At 51.1% G+C, this 23,545-nt stretch overlaps 1 protein-coding gene across 7 annotated transcripts in view; it reads left to right on the top strand.

The window, feature by feature from the left end:
• The window catches only part of LOC119966628, a 292,892-nt gene that overhangs the window by 224,541 nt on the left and 44,806 nt on the right, over window positions 1–23,545 (top strand). For all 7 annotated transcript variants that reach the window (XM_038798641.1, XM_038798640.1, XM_038798634.1 and 4 more), the window contains 6 exons: window positions 193–234; window positions 1,211–1,252; window positions 3,846–3,881; window positions 10,851–10,898; window positions 12,432–12,476; window positions 22,401–22,439. In XM_038798641.1, the coding sequence (XP_038654569.1) occupies window positions 193–234; window positions 1,211–1,252; window positions 3,846–3,881; window positions 10,851–10,898; window positions 12,432–12,476; window positions 22,401–22,439 (252 nt within the window). The remainder of the gene's footprint in view (window positions 1–192; window positions 235–1,210; window positions 1,253–3,845; window positions 3,882–10,850; window positions 10,899–12,431; window positions 12,477–22,400; window positions 22,440–23,545) is intronic.

Consider the following 23,545-nt stretch of genomic DNA (forward strand, 5'->3'; position numbering starts at 1 on the left):
TAAGACAGAGATAGATAGGTTCTTGATTAATAAGGGGATAAGGGTTATGGGGAGAAGGCAGGAGAATGGGGATGAAAAAAATATCAGCCATGATTGAATGGCGGAGCAGGCTTGAAGGGCCAAAAGGCCTCCTCCTGCTCGTATCTTCCATGTATCCATGTATCTATGATTATGTTGTCTGTCTATTTTTAGCTGCTCATCCTCCACCATCAAACGTGTGTCCCCGGAGTGCAGGTGAGTGAGCACAAACACACCCTCCAATTTCACCCTGTCCCTGTAGAGGGACAGGTAGTATTGAAGAAGCAAAGGGGGCTGCAGAAGGATTTGAATAAGCTAGGAGAGTGGATAAAGAAGTGGCAAATGAATACAATATGGAAATGTGTGAGGTTATGCACTTTGGAAGGAGGAATGGAGGCATAGGCTATTTTCTAAATGGGGAGATGTTTAGGAAATCAGAAACACAAAGGGACTTGGGAGTCCTTGTTCACAATTCTCTTAAGGTTAACGTGCAGACTCAGTCGGCAGTTAGAAAGGCAAACGCAATGTTAGCATTCATGTCGAGAGGGCTAGAATACAAGAGCAGGATGTACTTCTGAGGCTGTATAAGGCTCTGGTCAGAGCCCATTTGGTGTTTTGTGAGCACTTTTGGGCCCCATATTCTGAGGAAGCATGTGCTGGCCTTGGAAAGGGCCCAGAGGACATTCACAAGAATGATCCCTGGAATGAACAGCTTGTCGTATGAGGAACGGTTGAAGACTCTGGGTCTGTACTTGTTGGAGTTTAGAAGGATGAGGGGGGGATCTTATTGCAACTTACTAGATACTGCGAGGCCTGGATAGAGTGGACGTGGAGAGCATGTTTCCACTTGTAGGAAAAACTAGAACCAGAGGACACAGCCTCAGACTAAAGGGACGATCCATTAAAACAGAGATGAGGAGGAATTTCTTCAGCCAGAGGGTGGTGAATCTGTGGAACTCTTTGCCGCAGAAGGCTGTGGAGGCCAAATCACTGAGTGTCTTTAAGACAGAGATAGATAGGTTCTTGATTAATAAGGGGATAAGGGTTATGGGGAGAAGGCAGGAGAATGGGGATGAAAAAAAATCACCCATGATTGAATGGCGGAGCAGGCTTGAAGGGCCAAAAGGCCTCCTCCTGCTCGTATCTTCCATGTATCCATGGATCTATGATTATGTTGTCTGTCTATTTTTAGCTGCTCATCCTCCACCATCAAACGTGTGTCCCCGGAGTGCAGGTGAGTGAGCACAAACACGCCCTCCAATTTCACCCTGTCCCTGTAGAGGGACAGGTAGTATTGAAGAAGCAAAGGGGGCTGCAGAAGGATTTGAATAAGCTAGGAGAGTGGATAAAGAAGTGGCAAATGAATACAATATGGAAATGTGTGAGGTTATGCACTTTGGAAGGAGGAATGGAGGCATAGGCTATTTTCTAAATGGGGAGATGTTTAGGAAATCAGAAACACAAAGGGACTTGGGAGTCCTTGTTCACAATTCTCTTAAGGTTAACGTGCAGACTCAGTCGGCAGTTAGAAAGGCAAATGCAATGTTAGCATTCATGTCGAGAGGGCTAGAATACAAGAGCAGGATGTACTTCTGAGGCTGTATAAGGCTCTGGTCAGAGCCCATTTGGTGTTTTGTGAGCACTTTTGGGCCCCATATTCTGAGGAAGGATGTGCTGGCCTTGGAAAGGGCCCAGAGGACATTCACAAGAATGATCCCTGGAATGAACAGCTTGTCGTATGAGGAACGGTTGAAGACTCTGGGTCTGTACTTGTTGGAGTTTAGAAGGATGAGGGGGGGATCTTATTGCAACTTACTAGATACTGCGAGGCCTGGATAGAGTGGACGTGGAGAGCATGTTTCCACTTGTAGGAAAAACTAGAACCAGAGGACACAATCGCAGACTAAAGGGACGATCCATTAAAACAGAGATGAGGAGGAATTTCTTCAGCCAGAGGGTGGTGAATCTGTGGAACTCTTTGCCGCAGAAGGCTGTGGAGGCCAAATCACTGAGTGTCTTTAAGACAGAGATAGACAGGTTCTTGATTAATAAGGGGATAAGGGTTATGGGGAGAAGGCAGGAGAATGGGGATGAAAAAAATATCAGCCATGATTGAATGGCGGAGCAGGCTTGTAGGGCCAAAAGGCCTCCTCCTGCTCGTATCTTCCATGTATCCATGTATCTATGATTATGTTGTCTGTCTATTTTTAGCTGCTCATCCTCCACCATCAAATGTGTGTCCCCGGAGTGCAGGTGAGTGAGCACAAACACACCCTCCAATTTCACCCTGTCCCTGTAGAGGGACAGGTAGTATTGAAGAAGCAAAGGGGGCTGCAGAAGGATTTGAATAAGCTAGGAGAGTGGATAAAGAAGTGGCAAATGAATACAATATGGAAATGTGTGAGGTTACGCACTTTGGAAGGAGGAATGGAGGCATAGGCTATTTTCTAAATGGGGAGATGTTTAGGAAATCAGAAACACAAAGGGACTTGGGAGTCCTTGTTCACAATTCTCTTAAGGTTAACGTGCAGACTCAGTCGGCAGTTAGAAAGGCAAATGCAATGTTAGCATTCATGTCGAGAGGGCTAGAATACAAGAGCAGGATGTACTTCTGAGGCTGTATAAGGCTCTGGTCAGAGCCCATTTGGTGTTTTGTGAGCACTTTTGGGCCCCATATTCTGAGGAAGGATGTGCTGGCCTTGGAAAGGGCCCAGAGGACATTCACAAGAATGATCCCTGGAATGAACAGCTTGTCGTATGAGGAACGGTTGAAGACTCTGGGTCTGTACTTGTTGGAGTTTAGAAGGATGAGGGGGGGATCTTATTGCAACTTACTAGATACTGCGAGGCCTGGATAGAGTGGACGTGGAGAGGATGTTTCCACTTGTAGGAAAAACTAGAACCAGAGGACACAGCCTCAGACTAAAGGGATGATCCATTAAAACAGAGATGAGGAGGAATTTCTTCAGCCAGAGGGTGGTGAATCTGTGGAACTCTTTGCCGCAGAAGGCTGTGGAGGCCAAATCACTGAGTGTCTTTAAGACAGAGATAGATAGGTTCTTGATTAATAAGGGGATAAGGGTTATGGGGAGAAGGCAGGAGAATGGGGATAAAAAAAATATCAGGCATGATTGAATGGCGGAGCAGGCTTGAAGGGCCAAAAGGCCTCCTCCTGCTCGTATCTTCCATGTATCCATGTATCTATGATTCTGTTGTCTATCTATTTTTAGCTGCTCATCCTCCACCATCAAACGTGTGTCCCCGGACTGCAGGTGAGTGAGCACAAACACGCCCTCCAATTTCACACTGATACCCACAGGGGCTGTCTGTGAAAATGTGTCGGTGTCAGTTGTGGTGAATGTACATTGCGTAATTCACACTGTGTAGTATTGTGTCCCTGTGGGCTCTGTCTATGAGCCGTTGCGCGGCTCTGCCCACAGGGGGAGATGAGGAGCTTGTACAGGGCTACACCCTTGGCTCTGCCCATGGCCCCGCCCATTGGCCCCTCCCACTACCGGAAATATAAGGTGCTGCAGCCTTGTGAGTCTGCCCTCAGTTCTTCTGGTCGCAGGCAGGCTCAGTTGTAAGTCTATTAAAGCCACAGTTTACTTCCTATCGTGTCTCGAGTGAATTGATGGTCACATCACCAGTGTGACATGTCGGCAACACTTTCAGGATGAAATTGACCTTGTGCGGGCCCACTAATTGATTCTCATGCTTTTACTCTCCCTCTATGAAGTCAATTACCTCCCTCATGTTTCTACTCTTTATAGCATTTCAATTCTCATGTTTTAACCTCGATTCTGTTCTCTGTCTTTTTGCAACAGCTCCTCCACCATCAAACGCGTGTCCCCGGGGTGCAGGTGAGTGAGCGCAAACAGGCCCTCCAATTTCACCCTGACACCCACAGGGGCTGTCTGTGTAAATGTGTCGGTGTCAGTGTGACTTGTCGGCAACACTTTCAGGATGAAATTGATCTTTTGCGGGCACACTGATTGATTCTCATGTTTTAGCCTCGATTCTCTTCTCTGTCTTACTGCAGCTGTACCACCAGCACCATCCAACGTGTGCCATCTGGGTGCAGGTGATACAGCCTTAAATTTCCCCCGGATAGCCGGGCCCTCTGTATGTGGCTCAGTGAAACAAACATTTCCACCACTCTACCGCTGGTTTCAACTCCTTCAGCCGACACTTTATTAGTTCAACACAAGAAAACGTCAGGAATAATTCCATGCGTGCAGACTCTTTTTGAATAAACAATTATTTCCTCACACTCAAAGCAAATAAATTGGGGGAATGATATTAGTTTTAGATATAAAGGGGTGGGATTCCCCGCCGGCGGGACGCTCCATTTTCCCGGCAGCCCGGGGGTTTCCCGACGGCGAGGGGCTGCCCCACAATGGGAAACCCCATTGAGCAGCCGGAGAAACGGAGCATCCCGCCGGCGTGCTGAACTCGGAATCTGGCGCAGCGGGATGGAGAAACCCAGTGCAGGGGGAGGCCATCCCGGCGACGCACATCGGCCCTGAACACCCCTCCCATCCCACATCATGGAACACGCAGCAGCCCCCACCCCGGATTACCCCTGCGTGCACCTCCCTACCCCCAAATACGGGGGTAACCCGAGTTGTACCCCCACCCAGAACCCCTGTAATGGGGAAAACCCGCACAGGAACCCCTTGCATAAAGCCCCCCCCCCCGACAGACTCGCCCCACACACAGAATCCCCCCCCCCCCCGCCCCAGAAAAGAGAGCCCTATCTGGAAGCTAGAAAGTAGTTTAAACAGGGACAGTGAGGGTCATTACAACTGGAACACTTACCTTACAGCTCCACATGTCCATTCATAGAACATAGAACATAGAACATAGAACGATACAGCGCAGTACAGGCCCTTCGGCCCTCGATGTTGCACCGACATGGAAAAAACTAAAGGCCATCTAACCTACACTATGCCCTTATCATCCATATGCTTATCCAATAAACTTTTAAATGCCCTCAATGTTGGCGAGTTCACTACTGTTGCAGGTAGGGCATTCCACGGCCTCACCACTCTTTGCATAAAAAACCCACCTCTGACCTCTGTCCTATATCTATTACCCCTCAATTTAAGGCTATGGTTCCTCGTGCTAGCCACCTCCATCCGCGGGAGAAGGCTCTCGCTGTCCACCCTATCTAACCCTCTGATCATTTTGTATGCCTCTATTAGGTCACCTCTTAACCTTCTTCTCTCTAACGAAAACAACCTCAAGTCCATCAGCCTTTCCTCATAAGATTTTCCCTCCATACCAGGCAACATCCTGGTAAATCTCCTCTGCACCCGTTCCAAAGCTTCCACGTCCTTCCTATAATGAGGCGACCAGAACTGTACGCAATACTCCAAATGCGGCCGTACTAGAGTTTTGTACAACTGCAACATGACCTCATGGCTCCGGAACTCAATCCCTCTACCAATAAAGGCCAACACACCATAGGCCTTCTTCACAACCCTATCAATCTGGGTGGCAACTTTCAGGGATCTATGTACATGGACACCGAGATCCCTCTGCTCATCCACACTACCAAGAATTTTACCATTAGCCAAATATTCCGCATTCCTGTTATTCTTTCCAAAGTGAATCACCTCACATTTCTCCACATTAAACTCCATTTGCCACCTCTCAGCCCAGCTCTGCAGCTTATCTATTCCCCAAAGCAGAGTAGATGTGACCTGCGTCTGCTTCCCACAGATCCAGTAGCTACAAGCCATTCATAGCTTTGTCGTAGTGGCCTGTGATTGACAGCTTCTACAAACCATCTGCAGCTTTGATTCATTCACCCACCTTCACGGTTCAGTGGCCTAGGTGGTGAAACCCCAATATTTGTAAACATTGACCACAGCAAAGGCAGGTAAGTGCAGTGAAATCACACACTTGAGTGATTGGAATGCTCTCCTCTCAGGAATGGACATGTGGAGGTGCAGGGGGATGTGTTATATCTGTAATTCCAGCTGTAATTCCCCTGCCTGGAATACTCTCCAGCTTCCATACGGGGATCCAGATAGGGCAGCACGGTAGCACAGTGGTTAGCACAGTTGCTTCACAGCTCCAAGGTCCCAGATTCAATTCCGGCTTGGGTCACTGTCTGTGCGGAGTCTGCACGTTCTCCCCGTGCCTGCGTGGGTTTCCTCCGGGTGCTCTGGTTTCCTCCCACAGTCCAAAGATGTGCAGGTTAGGTGGATTGGCCATGCTAAATTGCCCTTAGTGTTCAAAACCAAAGGTTAGGTTGGGTGGCGGGGATGGTGTGGAGGTGTGGGCTTGGGTAAGGTGCTCTTTCCAAAGGCCAGTGCAGACTCGATGGACCGAATGGCCATCTTTTGCATTGTAAATTCTATAATTCCATGATTTGACCCAGCCTGCTCCGCCATTCATCATGATTGTGGCTGGTCATCAAGTTCGACACCCTGATCCCGCCATCCCTTAATTCCTTTAGCCCCAAGAGCTATACTTAACTCCTTCTCAAAATGACACAACAAGGAACAAAGAACAATACAGCACAGGAACAGGCCCTTCGGCCCTCCAAGCCTGTACCGGTCATGATACCAACCTTGGCCAAAACCCTCAGCACTTCCTTGTGCCGTATCCCTCTATACCCATCCTATCCATGTGTCTGCCAGGATGCCTTTTGAATGTTGTTAATGTATCTGCTTCCACAACCTCCCCTGGCAGCGCGTTCCAGGCACTCACCACCCTCTGCGTAAAAAACCTGCCTCGCACATCTCCTCTAAACTTGCCCCACAGACTTTAAACCTATGTTCCCCTATGCTCCCTCCACCCTGGGAAAGAGTGCCTGCCCACCCACTCTACCCATGCCCCTCATAATCTTGTAGACCTCTATCAGGTCACCCGTCAATCTCCATCGTTCTAAAGACAACAGTCCGAGTCTATTCAGCCTCTCTACACAGCTAACACCCTCCAGACCAGGTAACACCCTGGTAAACCTCCTCTGCACCCTCTCCAAAGCTTCCACATCCTTCTGGTAGTGTGGCGACCAGAATTGTGCGCAATATTCCAAGTGCGGCCTTACCAAGGTTCTATACAACTCATAGAATCATCGCATTTACAGTTCAGAAGGAGGCCATTCGGCCCATCGAGTCTGCAATGGCCCTTGGGAAGAGAACCCTTCTCAAGCCCACACCTCCACCCTATCCCCTTAACCCCACTTAAAACTTTTGAACACTAAGGGCAATTTAGTAAGGCCAATCCATCTGCACATCTTTGGACTGTGGAAACCGGAGCACCCGGAGGAACTCCACGCAGACATGGGGAGAACATGCAGACTCCGCACAGACAGAGACCCAAGCCGGGAATCGAACCTGGGACCCTGGAGCTGTGAAGCAACTGTGCTAACCACTGTGCTACTGCGCTACAGCATGACTTGCCAGTTTTTATACTCGATGCCCCGTCCAATGAAGGCAAGCATTCCGTATGCTTTCTTGACGACCTTGTCCACTTGTGTTGCCACTTTCAATGTGGACCTGTACACCGAGATCTCTCTGACTTTCTCTACTCCTAAGAGTTTGGCCATTTGCGGTATATTTTCCCCTCGATGTTAGACCTACCAAAATGCATTACCTCACATTTGTCCAGATTAAACGCCATTTGCCATTTCCCAGCCCAAGTCTCCAACCTACCTATGTACTCCTGTATCCTCTGACTTCCTCTGACTCCTTGCATTGGTTCCCATCCCCCGTCATTTTAGTTTAAACCACTCGAGCAAATATGCCCCAAGGACATCAGTCACGGTCCTGCCCAGACGTAACCCGTCCAGTTTGTACTGGTCACACCTCCCTCAGGAATGCCCCAGGAATCTGTAACCCTCCCTCTTGCCCCATCTCTTCAGCCACGTATCCAATATATCCTGTTATTCCTACTCTGACTAGCACTGGTAGTAATTCTAATGTCCCACTTTTCAACTTAATTCTTAGCACCTTAACTTCTGCTTTCAGGGCCTCATTTTTTTTTACCTATGCCGTTTGTACTGACTGTTCTCCCTCCCCCTCCAGAATGTCCTGTACCCGCTCCGAGACATGCTTGACCCTAGCACCAGGGAGGCAACATACCATCCTGGAGTTTCGTTTGCTGCCACAGAAATGCCTGTCTATTCCCCTTGCAATTGAATCCCTGATAACTATTGCATTTCCACACTTGTTACTCCTCCCCTCTGCAGCGGTACCAACCATAGTGCAACAAATTAGGCTGCTGCTTTCCCCTGAGAGGCCAGTACCCGTCAAAACAGATGTACATAATAAGAACATAAGAACTAGGAGCAGGAGTAGGCCATCTGGCCCCTCGAGCCTGCTCCGCCATTCAGTGAGATCATGGCTGATCTTTTGTGGACTCAGCTCCACTTTCCGGCCCGAACACCATAACCCTTAATCCCTTTATTCTTCAAAAAACTATCTATCTTTACCTTAAAAACATGTAATGAAGGAGCCTCAACTGCTTCACTGGGCAAGGAATTCCATAGATTCACAACCCTTTGGGTGAAGAAGTTCCTCCTAAACTCAGTCCTAAATCTACTTCCCCTTATTTTGAGGCTATGCCCCCTAGTTCTGCTGTCACCCGCCAGTGGAAACAACCTGCCCGCATCTATCCTATCTATTCCCTTCATAATTTTATGTTTCGATAAGATCCCCCCTCATCCTTCTAAATTCCAACGAGTACAGTCCCAGTCTACTCAACCTCTCCTCGTAATCCAACCCCTTCAGCTGTGGGATTAACCTAGTGAATCTCCTCTGCACACCCTCCAGTGCCAGTACGTCCTTTCTCAAGTAAGGAGACCAAAACTGAACACAATACTCCAGGTGTGGCCTCACTAACACCTTATACAATTGCAACATAACCTCCCTAGTCTTAAACTCCATCCCTCTAGCAATGAAGGACAAAATTCCATTTGCCTTCTTAATCACCTGTTGCACCTGTAAACCAACCTTCTGTGACTCATGCACTAGCACACCCAAGTCTCTCTGCACAGCAGCATGCTTTAATATTTTATTGTTTAAATAATAATCCCTTTTGCTGTTATTCCTACCAAAATGGATAACCTCACATTTGTCAACATTTTATTCCATTTGCCAGACCCTAGCCCATTCACTTAACCTATCCAAATCCCTCTGCAGACTTCCAGTATCCTCTGCACTTTTTGCTTTACCACTCATCTGAGTGTCATCTGCAAACTTGGTCACATTGCCCTTGGTCCCCAACTCCAAATCATCTATGTAAATTGTGAACAATTGTGGGCCCAACACGGATCCCTGAGGGACACCACTAGCTACTGATTGCCAACCAGAGAAACACCCATTAATCCCCACTCTTTGCTTTCTATTAATTAACCAATCCTCTATCCATGCTACTACTTTACCCTTAATGCCATGCATCTTTATCTTATGCAGCAGCCGTTTGTGTGGCACCTTGTCAAAAGCTTTCTGAAAATCCAGATATACCACATCCATCGGCTCCCCGTTATCTACTGCACTGGTAATGTCCTCAAAAAATTCCACTAAATTAGTTAGGCACGACCTGCCCTTTATGAACCCATGCTGCGTCTGCCCAATGGGACAATTTCTATCCAGATGCCTCGCTATTTCTTCCTTGATGATAGATTCCAACATCTTCCCTACTACCGAAGTTAAGCTCACTGGCCTATAATTTCCTGCTCTCTGCCTACCTCCTTTTTTAAACAGTGGTGTCACGTTTGCTAATTTCCAATCCACCGGGACCACCCCAGAGTCTAGTGAATTTCGGTAAATTATCACTAGTACATCTGCAATTTCCCTAGCCATCTCTTTTAGCACTCTGGGATGCATTCCATCAGGGCTTTGGATACTGTTGAGGGGAATGGCCTCAGGAGATTCCTGCACTGCCTGTGTCATCCTCTTGCTCTGCCTGTGGTCACCCATTCCCTGTCTCTCCGAGGAGACTGAGGTGTGACCACCTCTCTATCGGTGCTAAAAACGATACTCTCCACCTCGTGGGTGCTGCAGTATCCCCAGGCACCACTCCAGCTCTGAAACCCAGGCTTCAAGGAGCTGCAGACGGAGACATTTCCTGCCCACACCTGCTGGTCTCAGGGACTGGAAATGGCCCCCAGCTTCCCACGTGGAGCAAGAGGAGCAAACTAAGGCTTTGAGCTCTCCTGCCATGACATATCCATTTAAATTCAACCGTTGGAAGATGCTTAATATCAGATAATATCAATTACTCTTGGAGCCTTCTGCCCTGGTTCTGTTACAACAGAATACAGCCCTTAAACCACACAAGATCTTACAAACTATAAGTGATGAAAGTAGTAATTACTTACCCGACCTTGCCCACTACTTACCTGTCTGAAGATTTAAAACTTTGGAATGCAAAGAAAAAGAGCACCACCTTTCCCCTCTGAACCAAATTGCCGACACCCACAATCACTCTGACCGTGTCTCACTCTGGATGTGTTCCCTCCCACTGCTCATGCACAAAATTCCAGTTGTCTACCACCAGTGCGCTCCTTGAAGGAAAACTTCCATCGGCTCACACAATTAGTGAAGGCAGCATCTCTGCACACAGCAAAGAACAATCACTCCATGCAGATCTCCAAACTCTCTACTTACTGTCCGCCAATCCTCAATCTATTTCTTGATTTCAGATGAAGAGTGGTCCACAGGTTCAGGACCATCCGTCTCCCCACGTAACCCCCCCCCCCTCCAACAATGTCGGCCACTCCCCCCACCCCTCCCTCCATATTGCACGTTGATATAACTTTGATTAATTTTCATTCTTTCAACTGAATCCGGTTCTCGATTGTTCTGTTCTAGCACCTCCACCAGACATGAGACGTCAACCGCGCAAGAGACGGGCTAGCGGTAAGTCACTCCAATCCCACACTGATTGTTCAACCCCGTGAAAGGGGATCTGTACCAGGGTTTCATTTTGAGGCACTGCAGGCATCACGTTTGTCTTGTATACAAATGGTCAAGTGGCAATGCCTGTTGGCAGCTCGTTTTACACCTGGACGTGCCCGCGATTTCCTGGTCCCACCACGGCGAATGCGGTGAGCCAGCCTACAGCCCATTGACTTCAGAGGAGCCAGAAGATCCCGCAAGTGGATGGGGCTGGCAAATGGTGGGAAAGTCCGGGGATTAACACCAAGGTGGCGATACCTGCGCACACACAGTTCTTAGCTCCCGGGGCCCCATCAGAGTTTTTAAATAGTCCTGCCCAAATAATTGGCCACGCCAGTCAACAACCCCATCCCCCACCCTCCCTCACTCTGGGGTTGTGCCAATTTGCACCTTTAAAATGGGGTCACAGTGGGAAAAGTTCGGGAAGCTCTGCATTAACCTCTCCAGCTCTGGAACACACCGTTAAGCAGTTCATTTGGACACTTCCTGGAGTCGCCGTGACTCAGTACCACATGTGGGCCACTCACAGGTGACTAAATCCGATCTGTGCCAAATCTTCCCCTTTGATGCTGAATTCATGTTTTGACCAATATGTCACAGAATTATTGAATAGCATAGAAGAGGAGGCCGCCATTCTGCCCCTCAACACTCTGCTAGGGCTAACCAATTTTTCCAATCTTCTGCCCATCCCCCTTGACCCTGCAACCTTTTCCTTTCCAAATGTTTACCCAATTCCCTTTCGAAAATTAGCGTTCAATCTTTTTCTACCAATCTTGAGGCACTCTATTATGTGACCCATAGCATGGAATGGACTCCCCCATATGGCCAATTATTCTTTAATTTGTATTCTCTGGTCACTTACCTTGCTGCCACTGTCAATCGTGATTTTGCCCCTATTTGTCCTTCATAATTTCTAATACCACTATCAAAATCTCCACTTAACCTGGTTCCCTCTCAGGAGAACAACCCAGGTTTCTCCAGTCACTCTACCTGGCAGTTATTTATGCCTGTTACCTTTTTAGTAAATCCTGACTGTAGCCTTCCAAAGGACGTGAAATCCTTCCTCATGTGCGACCCCCAGAATTGGAGCAGGTTTCCATCCGGGTCTGAAACAGTGGCCGGAATTCTCCACACTCCTGCCCGCGGATTTCCCGGCTGTGTGGGATGGCTTCAGTGGGTAATCTCATTGGCAAGCCGTGTGTAGAGCGAATCCTATTGCCCGCGAATGGGGCGCCGCTGAGAGACACGTGGCTGGGGGTCCGGGGCAATCCAGTCCAGTATTCCCCAACTCTCCTTGTTCGGTACTCAGTCCCGGTTTGGAAAGTCAATAATTCCATCTTTTTAACAACCTTCCCGACTTATCCCGGCAACTTTGTAGATTTGTCCTCCAGGTCTCTTTATTCCCACGTCCTCTTTAAGCTTATCCGTTTATGTTTACATTTCCTGGCGTCTTTTCTCCTCACTAAAATGACAATTCTCCGTGTTCAATTTCAGAGATTTCAGAGAAAAAATCTTCATGTTGTCAGAAACCGGGAAGAGGTGAGTCAGCACCAACATGGCTTCAGTCCAGGCTGGTACCCACATGGGGCTTTATGTAAATTCATTGATACCAGAGTGTCACGTTGGGGGTTTGTTAGAATGACATTTGTCATCGCGTCATAGAATCAGACAAGACCCTTCAGCCTGTCATATCCGCGCTGGGCAAAAACAACCAGCGAACCATTCTAATCCCATTTCCCATAGCCTTGGAGACCCTGGCATCGCAAGTGCACATCTAAATCCTTCTGAAATGTTATAAGAACATAAGAACTAAGAACAGGAGTAGGCCATCTGGCCCCTCGAGCCTGCTCCGCCATTCAATGAGATCATGGCTGATCTTTTGTGGACTCAGCTCCACTTCCCGGCCCGAACACCAAAACCCTTAATCCCTTTATTCTTCAAAAAACTTCCTACCAAAATGGATAACCTCACATTTGTCAACATTGTATTCCATCTGCCAGACCCCAGGGTATCTGCCCTCCACCAACCTTCCAGGCAGCGAGTTCCAAACTTCCACCCCTTCTTCGAAAATGTTTTTCCTCACAACCCCTCTCAATCTCCTGCCCCTCACCTTAAATCTCTGCCCCCTGGTCATTGACCCATCCAGAAAGGAAAATGTTTGTTCCTCTCTACTCCATCCATGACCCTCATAACTTCATACATCTCAGTCATATCCCCCCTCAGCCTCTCTGCTTCAAGGAAAACAACCCCAATCTGTCCAATCTCTCTTAATAACTGACACTCTCCAGCCCAGGCAATATTCTGGTGAATCTCCTCTGCACCCATTCCAGTGGCTATCACATCCCTCCTATAATGTGGATTCCAAAACTGCACACAATACTCTAGCTGTGGCCTAACCAATGCTTTATACAGTTCCAGTATAACCTCCCTGCTCTTAAACTCTATGCCTCGGCTAATAAAGGCAAGTATACCATATACCTTATTGACCACTTTATCTACCTGTTCTTTTACCCTCTGACCCTCAAGGTTTCCCAGGGCCCTGTCGTTTATCATTGTCTTGAAAAGGTAATGAATAAACTTCCAACACCAATCTGGCATTTGCTTTTACACTTTTACCTCATTGTGTTTCAACCTCTCGGGTCAGGAACACTGAGGCCAATTTAGAAACCCTCGGGGCAGCACGGTAGCATAGTGGTTAGCACAGTTGCTTCACAGCTCCAGGGTCCCAGGTTCGATTCCCGGCTGGGTCACTGTCTGTGCGGAGTCTGCACATCCTCCCCGTGTCTGCGTGGGTTTCCTCCGGGTGCTCCGGTTTCCTCCCACAGTCCAAAGATGTGCAGGTGAGGTGGATTGGCCAAGCTAAATTGCCCTGAGTGTCCAAAAAAGGTAAAAGTGGGGGTGACTGGGTTACAGGGGATAGGGTAGAGATGTGGGCTTGGGTAGGGTGCTCTTTGTAAGGGCCGGTGTAGACTTGATGGGGCGAATAGCCTCCTTCTGCGATGTAAATTCTATGATCAAATGATTCTATGATGTTATCAGGCAACCGAACACAGGAATTAACTTTGGATCTCCCTGCTCTGTATGGCTCAGTACCGCAGTTAGTCCAACACAAGAGTCACTAAATTTAATATTGCAGAAGTTCAAAATCATTCTATTCCAGAAAGCAAGTTGGTGAAGGATAAAACTGGAGTCCATTTTTATACATTTTTATATTTATTTACAGAGATCAATGTTACAAGTATACATCTCCTAATCCAGCAATCACAATTTTAATCAGTGTCTATTTAAAAGTGCTCAAATGTTAACACCCACCTTCATCGAGTTAATATACAATTAGCAGATTCATTTTTATCCCTGTAAATAAAAAAATAGAGTTAATATTTGCAACCAAAACACGGACGGGATTCTCCCCTACCTGGCGGGGTGGGGGGTCCCGGCGCCGAGGAGTGGCGTGAACCACTATGGCGCCGGGCCACCCCAAAGGTGCGGAGGATGGCTAGGCCCGCCCCGGAGTGGTTTGCGCCCTGCCGGCCGGCGGGGAAGGGGCTTGGCGCCATGCCAACCAGCGCCGAAGGTCTCCGCCGGACGGCACGAGTTGGCACATGCGCGGGAGCGCCAGCGTCTGCTGGCATCATCCCTGCACATGCACAGAGGGCTTTGTTTCCGCACCGACAATGGCGGACCGCTACAGCCACCGGTGCAGAAGAATAAAGTGCCCCCACGGCACAGGCCCGCCCGCGGATCAGTGGGCCCCGATCGCGGGCTAGACCACCGTGGGGGCACCTCCAGGGGCCAGATCCCCCCATGCCCCCCCCCCCCCCCAAGAACCCCAGAGGCCGCCCGCGCCGCCAGGTCCTGCCGGTAAGGATCTACTCCAATTTACGCTGGCGGGACTGGCAAAAAACGGGCAGGACTTCAGCCCATCGCGGGCCGGGTGGCGTGATTCACGCCGGGGCGATTTTTGGGGGTCCGGAGAATTCGGAGGACGGCGGGGGCGGGATTCACGCCGACCCCCGGCCATTCTCCGACCCGGCGGGGGGTGGGAGAATCCCACCCAAAAGGCCCATATTCTGTACAAAGCATTGCATTACAAATGATTCCTCCTCTAGGACATTGAACAGTTTCCTCACATGTAAATAACAATCACACAATTGGTGCCTGCAACAAACTATTTGATTTTCGAGATTTGCTTCTCCCTCGCATTTGTTTCAAACCAGCAAGGTCAATCGCTGAACTTTTCTCTCTCGCACTTTATGCAAAATGAATGGTTATTAACGAGACATCTGATGGGTCCACAGTCTTCATCTGCCCCTCGTTTTGAATGTCACTGAAAATAGTTAGCAAATAGACTCCATACCCACTGCCTCCAGAAGAGCCAGTGGGCGGAATTCTCCCATCGGGAGACAAACATCCCACGCCGGATTGAAACATGGAGTGGCGGCGCGTGAATCTCGGGCGCCGGGCATTGACGCTTGCGTCAAATCGGCGCGCCAGGAATGACGCGGCCAGCGGCGCCTAAGTGACGCGCATGCGCGGTTGCCGTCTTCCCCTCCGCTGCCCCGCAAGACATGGCGGCTAGATCTTGCCGGGCGGCGGAGGGAAAAGAGTGCGTCTTTTAGAGACGCCGGCCCGACAATCAGTGGGCACTGATCGCGGGCCAGACATCTCCTGAGCACGCCCGTGGTGCTCGATCCTCCGCCCCCCACAGGCCCCACACTCACGGTCGCGCGCTGTTCACGCCGGCAGCGACCAGGTGTGGTTGGCGCCGGCGTGAACCGGTCGGGTTCGGCAGGCCGCTCGGCCCATCCGGGCCGGAGAATCACCGGTCGCCGTGAGAAACGGCGAGCGGCGATTCTCCGAGCGGCCTGTCGAAAAAAGCGACACGCCATTTTGGGGGGGGGGGGGTGGTGGGAGAATTGTGGGGGGTGCCAGGGCGGAGTGGCGTGATTCGCCCGGCCCTCCCTCGATTCTCCCATCCGGCGTGGAGTGCGGAGAATCGCGCCCAGTGTTTCAGCAGCTAAAGTACTTTTAACAATCTTTCTCATATTCTTAGCTTCTCAAACTAAAAGACAAGCATCAAAATGTAATTTCCCTGCTCCCCCCCAGGAGTGGACTGAGAGCTGGGATGATCAGGGAGGGGTGCCTGAGGGAGAGATCAGTCACCTTCCCCTCTCCCCAGTTAAGTCAAGGTGGAGAAGGTGGAGGTTGATTTTCCTGCCTGGGGCCAATTGAAGAAATAAGGAGCAAAACATCTCAGGCACGATCTACCGGCTGCATTGTGCCCGAATGGGAGCCTGGATTCCAGGGTAACACTGCAAAGTGTGCAGGCGCACTGCCAGGGTGCCTGGGTGTCAGATTGGCACAATGCGTGTAGGGCAGGTATGACGGGCCGGGTGTTGCAGGCCGGGTATTATTGGGCCTCCGGAAGGTTGGATGAGGTGAAGGGTGGGAGACCTGGATGGGGGGGGACCGAAAGGTGGGGGGGATCAGTGACCTCATAGGGGGATGCCATCACATTGGGAGGGGAGGGGTAGTGGGTGGGTGTGTGTGTGTGTGGGGGGGGGGGCCTAATTCCCGTGGGTCCGGGGTGTAGGGAACCCACAAGCCCACTTAGAGATCAGGGCACCCTTTTACAATAGTGGCCCAGTCTCTGAGGAGCCGCTCTGACCAGCAGGTTCAGCTCCCCAGTGATGAAAATAATTCTAAGTGTGGGCTAACTCGGCAGGAAACTCCCAGCAAAGACTGCCACAAATTATTCTTTGGGCGCAATTTAACTAAATAGGAACACAATCCCATTGCGAGCGCGTTTAGCAGCGTGTTCCCGAGCGCTCACATCCCGCTATTTAACACCCCCACGGTTAGATGCCAGCTTGGTGCCTTGGCAGTGCCCTGCCAGATGTAAGGTTCACCAGGGCACCTTGCCAGTTCCAGTCTGGGACACTGGTGGGACTGGAGGATTCTACCCTGCGCAGAGGGCAAGCACCAGGGGGCCTCTGACCCTCTGGAAGACCCCCACGAGTGCTTTTGATCTGCTCCCCGTTAATGGAGACCCAATATTGAATGGTGCTTGTTTGAAGCTTCCGAGGTGAAGAGGATAGCTCCTGATGCTCCTCGGGAAACTGCATATTGCAGTGAGACCAGCCGTCTTGCTCTAACATGGAGATTTACCAAAACGTGATCACGGCCACAATGGTCAGAATTCACATTGCAACATTGCATTAAATTTCACAAGGTGCTGCGAGCTGGGTAGATCCTGGGAGCGAGGACTCCTGGCTTTTATCGACAACGCTGCACAGCGGCTCGCTGCTTTTCCAGCGCAACATGGCCGTTCGATTGCGCCCTTAGAAACATTTCCGCTGAAGCGTGCTCCTCATTTGTTCCAGGAAGGGTGTAGGAAATGACTGTTCCTCCTGGATTTTTTCCAAGGGCTAGGGGCTTTTCACAGTAACTTCATTTGAAGCCTACTTGTGACAATAAGCGATTTTCATTTCATTTCATTTTGTTTTCATTGGATCCAACAGGTTCTCCCTCTGCAAAAACTAACCGCCAGTTAGATCCAGGAGCCTGTCTGTCTGGACAAATAACCTGGGCACAATCAAGAAATGTGAAGTCTAATAGGCTCAACATGGCGGACCCACACAGCAAGCCAACCCCAACAATATAGGCCCGCCCCAGATCGCACGTGCCCGCCGATCAGTGGCACCTGATTGAGAGCCGGACCATCCTGGAGCCCCCCCCCCCCCCCTCACAGTGATAGATTCCCCCGACCAGGGCGGCTGCGGACTGGGTCTGCAGCCGTCACTCAGAGTGCCCGCCAGTTGGAACCATGTGTGAGCCACGCCAACGGGAACTCGGCCAGCTGCTGGCGGAGAATCGCCACGGGGGCCTCTTTCAATGACCCCCGACTGGTGCTGCATCGACCACCCGTGCGCGACCTGCGACGAATCCTCGATCGCGGGTCTGACGCCCCATTCTCCGCCCTCGCGCCTAGCGAGATTTCGGCACGGAGGATAGGAGAATCCCACCCCTGCTCTATTCCAGAATGCCAGCTGGTAAAATTCTCTGAGCCGAAGTGCTGATGTTGGGATTGAATCGTGAGTGTTCTCCGTTGGCAAAAGCGGTGCCAGTCCCAGACAAATTCAGGAGCCGGCACCGGCGTCACGTGGAGCAATTCCAGCGCCCGCCGCCATCTGATTCGCCGGGGTCAGGACCCGCAGTCAGGAGGCTGACACACTGCAGCCCCATATCAGCAACCCACTCCCCACACACGCTCATTCCAACCAACCCCGAAGAATGCCACCCCGTTTCGCCAAAGAAGAGCTTGAGACTGCTGGATGCCGGGGAGGAAATGCAGGGCACCCTGTTCCCCGGGATGGGAAGGTGGCTGCCACCCACAGACGTCAACAGGCACTGGGCGCAGGTGGCAGAGACCATGAGCGCCGTGGGCCCCACCACCAGGACTGGCCAGCGACTGGAGATCGCAAGAAGATGCACAACCTCCTCAGGGCAGCAATGGCCCTGCCGCTAACACCACTCCTGTCTCATGCCCACCACATTCATAGCCCCCCCCCAATCCCTCCACATGGCCCCCAGTGACTCCACGGACTGCTGTCACCAACACCCACCCTCCACCATCCCAGACACACTGGCCTTGGTTGGAAGTGAAGAGGCTCCTGGGTCACTATCTGGTGGGAGGTGGGAACCTCTGAGGGGTCGGATGGTTGAAGGGAGACCCCACCCCAGGAACTAGCTGCCGTCGAGGCCCGTCTCAGGCTTCTGGAAAGGGCAGGTGCAGAAAGCAGGTGACTGCATGAGGGGTTGTCCATGTCCATCTAGCACCTGCAGGTGCAGGTGAAGGAGTTCAACCACCCACAGGGGCAGGAAGCGGTGCCGAAAATGCATGCCACCCAGGCCAACACCACCCGGGTGGTGCCAACGATGGAAGCCTTGTGTGCAAAGGTATCGGCCATGGGTCAAGATGTCCAAGACGGCCTCACGGTAGCATGGTGGTTAGCATAAATGCTTCACAGCTCCAGGGTCCCAGGTTCGATTCCCGGCTGGGTCACTGTCTGTGCGGAGTCTGCACGTCCTCCCCGTGTGTGCGTGGGTTTCCTCCGGGTGCTCCGGTTTCCTCCCACAGTCCAAAGATGTGCGGGTTAGGTGGATTGGCCATGCTAAATTGCCCGTAGTGTAAGGTTAATGGGGGTATTGTTGGGATACGGGTTACGTGGGTTTAAGTTGGGTGATCATTGCTCGGCAGAACATCGAGGGCCGAAGGGCCTGTTCTGTGCTGTACTGTTCTATATTCTATGTCCATTCTTGTGCGGTGGTGGTCAAGGCACAGGACAGGGCAGCCTTGTGAACGGACTCCAGGTACCACGGCCACCTGGACATTGCTGCGGTACTTCAGAGTGTGGCTCAGTCACAATGGGCCATGGCTGCGGGCATCGAGGGCATTGGCCTGGTGTTGGGTCACCTGAACCAGTCACAGAGGGACCCGGCTCGATCACTGAGTGACGTGGCCCAGTCCCAGAGGGACAGGAGCATTGAGACCCTGGTCGTCGCGATGGGATGCCCCCTCCCACTCTCCTCTCCCGTTCCCTCACCCCCCTGCCGTTCCCCCGGCACTTTGCCCTCTGCACCGCACCCCTGACTCTGGAGCCGGTCTCCAGCCCCGCCACCCATCCCTGCCGGCGGGGGTACCGGTGGCTGGCCCTACACATTCCAGCTGGATGCTCTGCAGCCCCTCACCGGCACACTCCTGTGGAATCTACTGTGGGCATCGTCTATGGGTAGCCCGTGTGATGACCCGCTAGCAGGGCGGCACCCCGCGCATCTCCCGGCACCCAGAGAGTATGCCGCAATGGAGGGGTGGAGCATCGCGAAACTGGCGCCGCCCCCAATTTGATCGGGAACTCGGATTCTGCGTCCGTTCGCCGAACCCGATTTCGGCGTCAGCGACTGGAGAATCCAGCCCGTGATCTGAGAGCCATTACAGACACGTGGCTGCAGGATAACAGCGATTGAGACCTGGATATTGAAGAATATGTGACATTTGGGCAGGACAGGAAGTGAGGAAGATGTGGAGATGTGGCTCTGTTAATTAATTACAGCATTAGCAGCTTGCAAAGGGATGGCCGATGTTCAGGAAAGCAGGATGTAGAAATGGTTTGGGTAAAGATGAGAAATAATAAAGGTAAGAAGTCTCTTGTGGGCATGCTGTACAGACCCCTGACAGTAACTTCACGGTGGGACTGAGTGTAAACAAAAAAATAAGAATAGAATCCCAATAATGCAGAACGAGGCCATTCAGCCCATTGAGTCTGCACCAATCCTCTGAATGAGTATCCCACTGCCCATTCCCCTGTCCTACACCCATAACCCCACCTAACCTGTACATCTTTAGAAGGAAACCAGCAACTACCAACGCCCTGAGGGTTAACATTGACCAGAAACTGAACTTGACTAGTCATATAAAATACTGTGGCTACAGGAGCAGGTTAGAGGCTAGGAATCCTGCGGTAACTCTCCTCATAATGCCCCCCCCAAAGCCTGTCCACCATCCACGGAGGTTTTGCAAGCAGGCAGGCCTGGGAGATTACTCTGGGCAGCTCGACGGGAGGGTGGGGTGGATTTCCATTTGTGCCTGGGTTAGGGGGCCCCATATAAGAGATGGGTGTGGTGATGTGCATCACTGTAAATACACAAGGGGTTAATGTAGATGCATGTAGACCAGCTAGACACTAGAGGGAGCACCAGAGACACCACACACACACACACTCAACCAATAGATCAGTTAGATAGGACACGACCAATGGGCATTCACGATACACACAGAGGTGACACGACCACAGGAGAGCATTACACCAACCCATATATAAAGGACACAACACACATGAACTGCCTCTTTCCAGTGGAGACAGTCAGTGAGTACAGACACAGGGTTGATTGAATATCACTCCTACCACGTGGATTGTAGCAGACTGGTTAGTCAGTCTGGGTAGCTATAGTAGGATTAGCAGTAGTGTCGAACCCGAGTAATAGAAGGGTATATAGTTTAATAAACGTGTTGAAGTTATCTCCACATCTGATCCTTCCTTTGTCAAGTGCACCACAAGGAAGCCGCTTACGCTACAGATGTTCTTCATTTTTTTTTAACCATGGATCATGACTGCCTTTAAAAAGGAGCGCCCCAGTCTCGAGAAAGCCGACATGGCCGGCTCTTTTAGCATCTACCCTCCCAGCATGACGGCATTGGACTGGACTCTGTCTTTTCTACTAATTACTGGGCAGTCTGGTGAGAAAAGCTGGCAGTGCGGAAGTCCAACACTTAGAAGAAGAAAATACCGCCCAAAGTGTCCAGCACAAGTTTGGTTTTGTTCGTTTTGTTATTTACAGCACAGGGGTAGGTCATTTGGCAATTGCGTCCGCACCGGCTCCCAAAATGAGCGACAGAGCTGGTCCCATTCACCATCCCTGGTGCCGCACCTGGACCGATTCTGCTACCGTTAAGGGGTTGGCACCGGTGCCACGTGGAACACAATGGGTTCCAATGAGAAACGGTGCGGGATGCGGCAGGTCCGCGATCGACACTCGGGGGGTTGACATACACATTACACTCCCCACCCACATCCATACCAGCCAAAAGGATGGCACTGGCTGTTCCAGAGAGCGCCCATACGGCTGATGGGTCAGCTGGTGGCAGAGGGCACCCAAGGGGGTGCCCTGGGGGGGGGGGGGGGGGGGGGGGGGACACCTATATGACCCATGGTACCAGGTTCAAAATGGGCCGTTAGCGGTGTGCACAGCTGCATGGCTGCCTTGCCGGCTGCGGCAATGGGGGTTCGGTACCTGTCCACCCAAACTTCACAGCCCACCTCCTGACCACCCCCCACTATTCTCCCCCAGCCCTGGCAGAGGGCCGCCAGCCAGTGGCACAACTGGCAGCAAACTATACCGATGTTTGACACCTTCCGTACCCCCCCCCCCCTCTCCCTCGGCAGCCGCCACACCGGTATCACGATTTTTAAAAGCACAAGCGACCGCGCCGTCGGGCACACGGCCCATCGGAGGCGGAGAATCACGGGGGCCGTGGAGTGTACCAGGTCGGGCCTGCGAATGATACCCAAACGGTGCCTACTGTACATGCAGAGTGAAACGCATTGACCCCATTTTTGAGGTAACGGAGAATGGCGATTTGGCGTCTCATCGGCATTTGCCGCGATTTTGCCGTCAGAATCTATTCTCCAAATTTTGGTGAGATTTTACACTTCATTGAATCAGTATTATGACTCTGGGATGGGAGGTTCTGCTCTGTTGTCCCAGGGGATATTAGTTGGGTGGACGGTTAAAGTGGAGCAGGTGGCAGACTCTCTCTTACTCTCAGAGAAGTAAATTCCCTCCCTGCGTGTCTATTGTTGATTGCGTTTTGATTAATTCACTCCGTTCTCTGTCTTATTTCAGCTGCACCACCAGCATATGACCTGCGCCATCTGGATGCAGGTGAGTCAGCACAGAACCAGCCTTACATTCCTCACTGATACCCCGGGACTTTGGGCACACTTTGGGGATAAAATGTATCTGTGGTAACATGATATACCTCCAGTCGGCAATCCGCAGTGTTGGCTACTTTGCCCCATTTTGCTGTGACCTCTCTAACTCAGGAATGTCGACGCACTCCGCGAGTTATTAACTTGGCAAATTCCCCCAACTGGTCCCCCTGCTCCAAAATCCTGAGGCCCTTCTTCCTGCACCATTTCTCAGGCCGTGCCCCTGTATTCTCATTTCTCCCAGCGACCCAGTGGCTGGCAATGGCAGTAAGCTGGATAGTGTTGATAATGTCAAAGTTCTTCGTCCCCTGAAAGTCTGAGTGGAGGATTGCCCAGGCACAGGGCTCCGACACATTGGGGGGGGGGGGGGGGGGGTGCCTGCGCTGGGCGGTGTCTGTCGGGGGGGGGGGGGGGGGTGCCTGCGCTGGGCGGTGTCTGTGGGCCCCAATCAGAGCCTGATACCTCTGCATTGGCTTATCGGCCTATTTGTATTTGTTGAGCCTATCAGCAGGCCATGCAGAGTGACAGCAGGCTCTGATTGATCGAGTCCCCCCCCCCCCCCCCCCCCAGGGTGGGAAACAGATTAGTCAGAACATTGAAGCGGGCGTGCGAGTAACGAGAGGCAACGAGACGAGGAGTAAGAGTCACAGAGGTTTACAGCATGAAAACAGGCCCTTCGGCCCAACTTGTCCATGCCGCCCAGTTTTTGCCACTAAGCTAGTCCCAATTGCCCGCATTTGGCCCGTATCCCTCTATCCCCATCTTTCCTGGGGCTGGTTTAGCTCACTCAGCTAAATCGCTGGCTTTTAAAGCAGACCAAGCAGGCCAGCAGCACGGTTCGATTCCCGTACCAGCCTCCCCGAACAGGTGCCGGAATGTGGTGACTAGGGGCTTTTCACAGTAACTTCATTGAAGCCTACTCGTGACAATAAGCGATTTTCATTTTTTTTTTCCCATAACTGTCTAAATGCTTTTTAAAAGACAAAATTGTACCCGCCTCGTTTAACAATATCCTTCCTACAATAGGGTGCCCAGAACTGAACACAGTATTCCATGTGT

This window comes from Scyliorhinus canicula, chromosome 5 (genome assembly GCF_902713615.1).
Source record: "Scyliorhinus canicula chromosome 5, sScyCan1.1, whole genome shotgun sequence".
Lineage (NCBI taxonomy): Eukaryota > Metazoa > Chordata > Chondrichthyes > Carcharhiniformes > Scyliorhinidae > Scyliorhinus > Scyliorhinus canicula.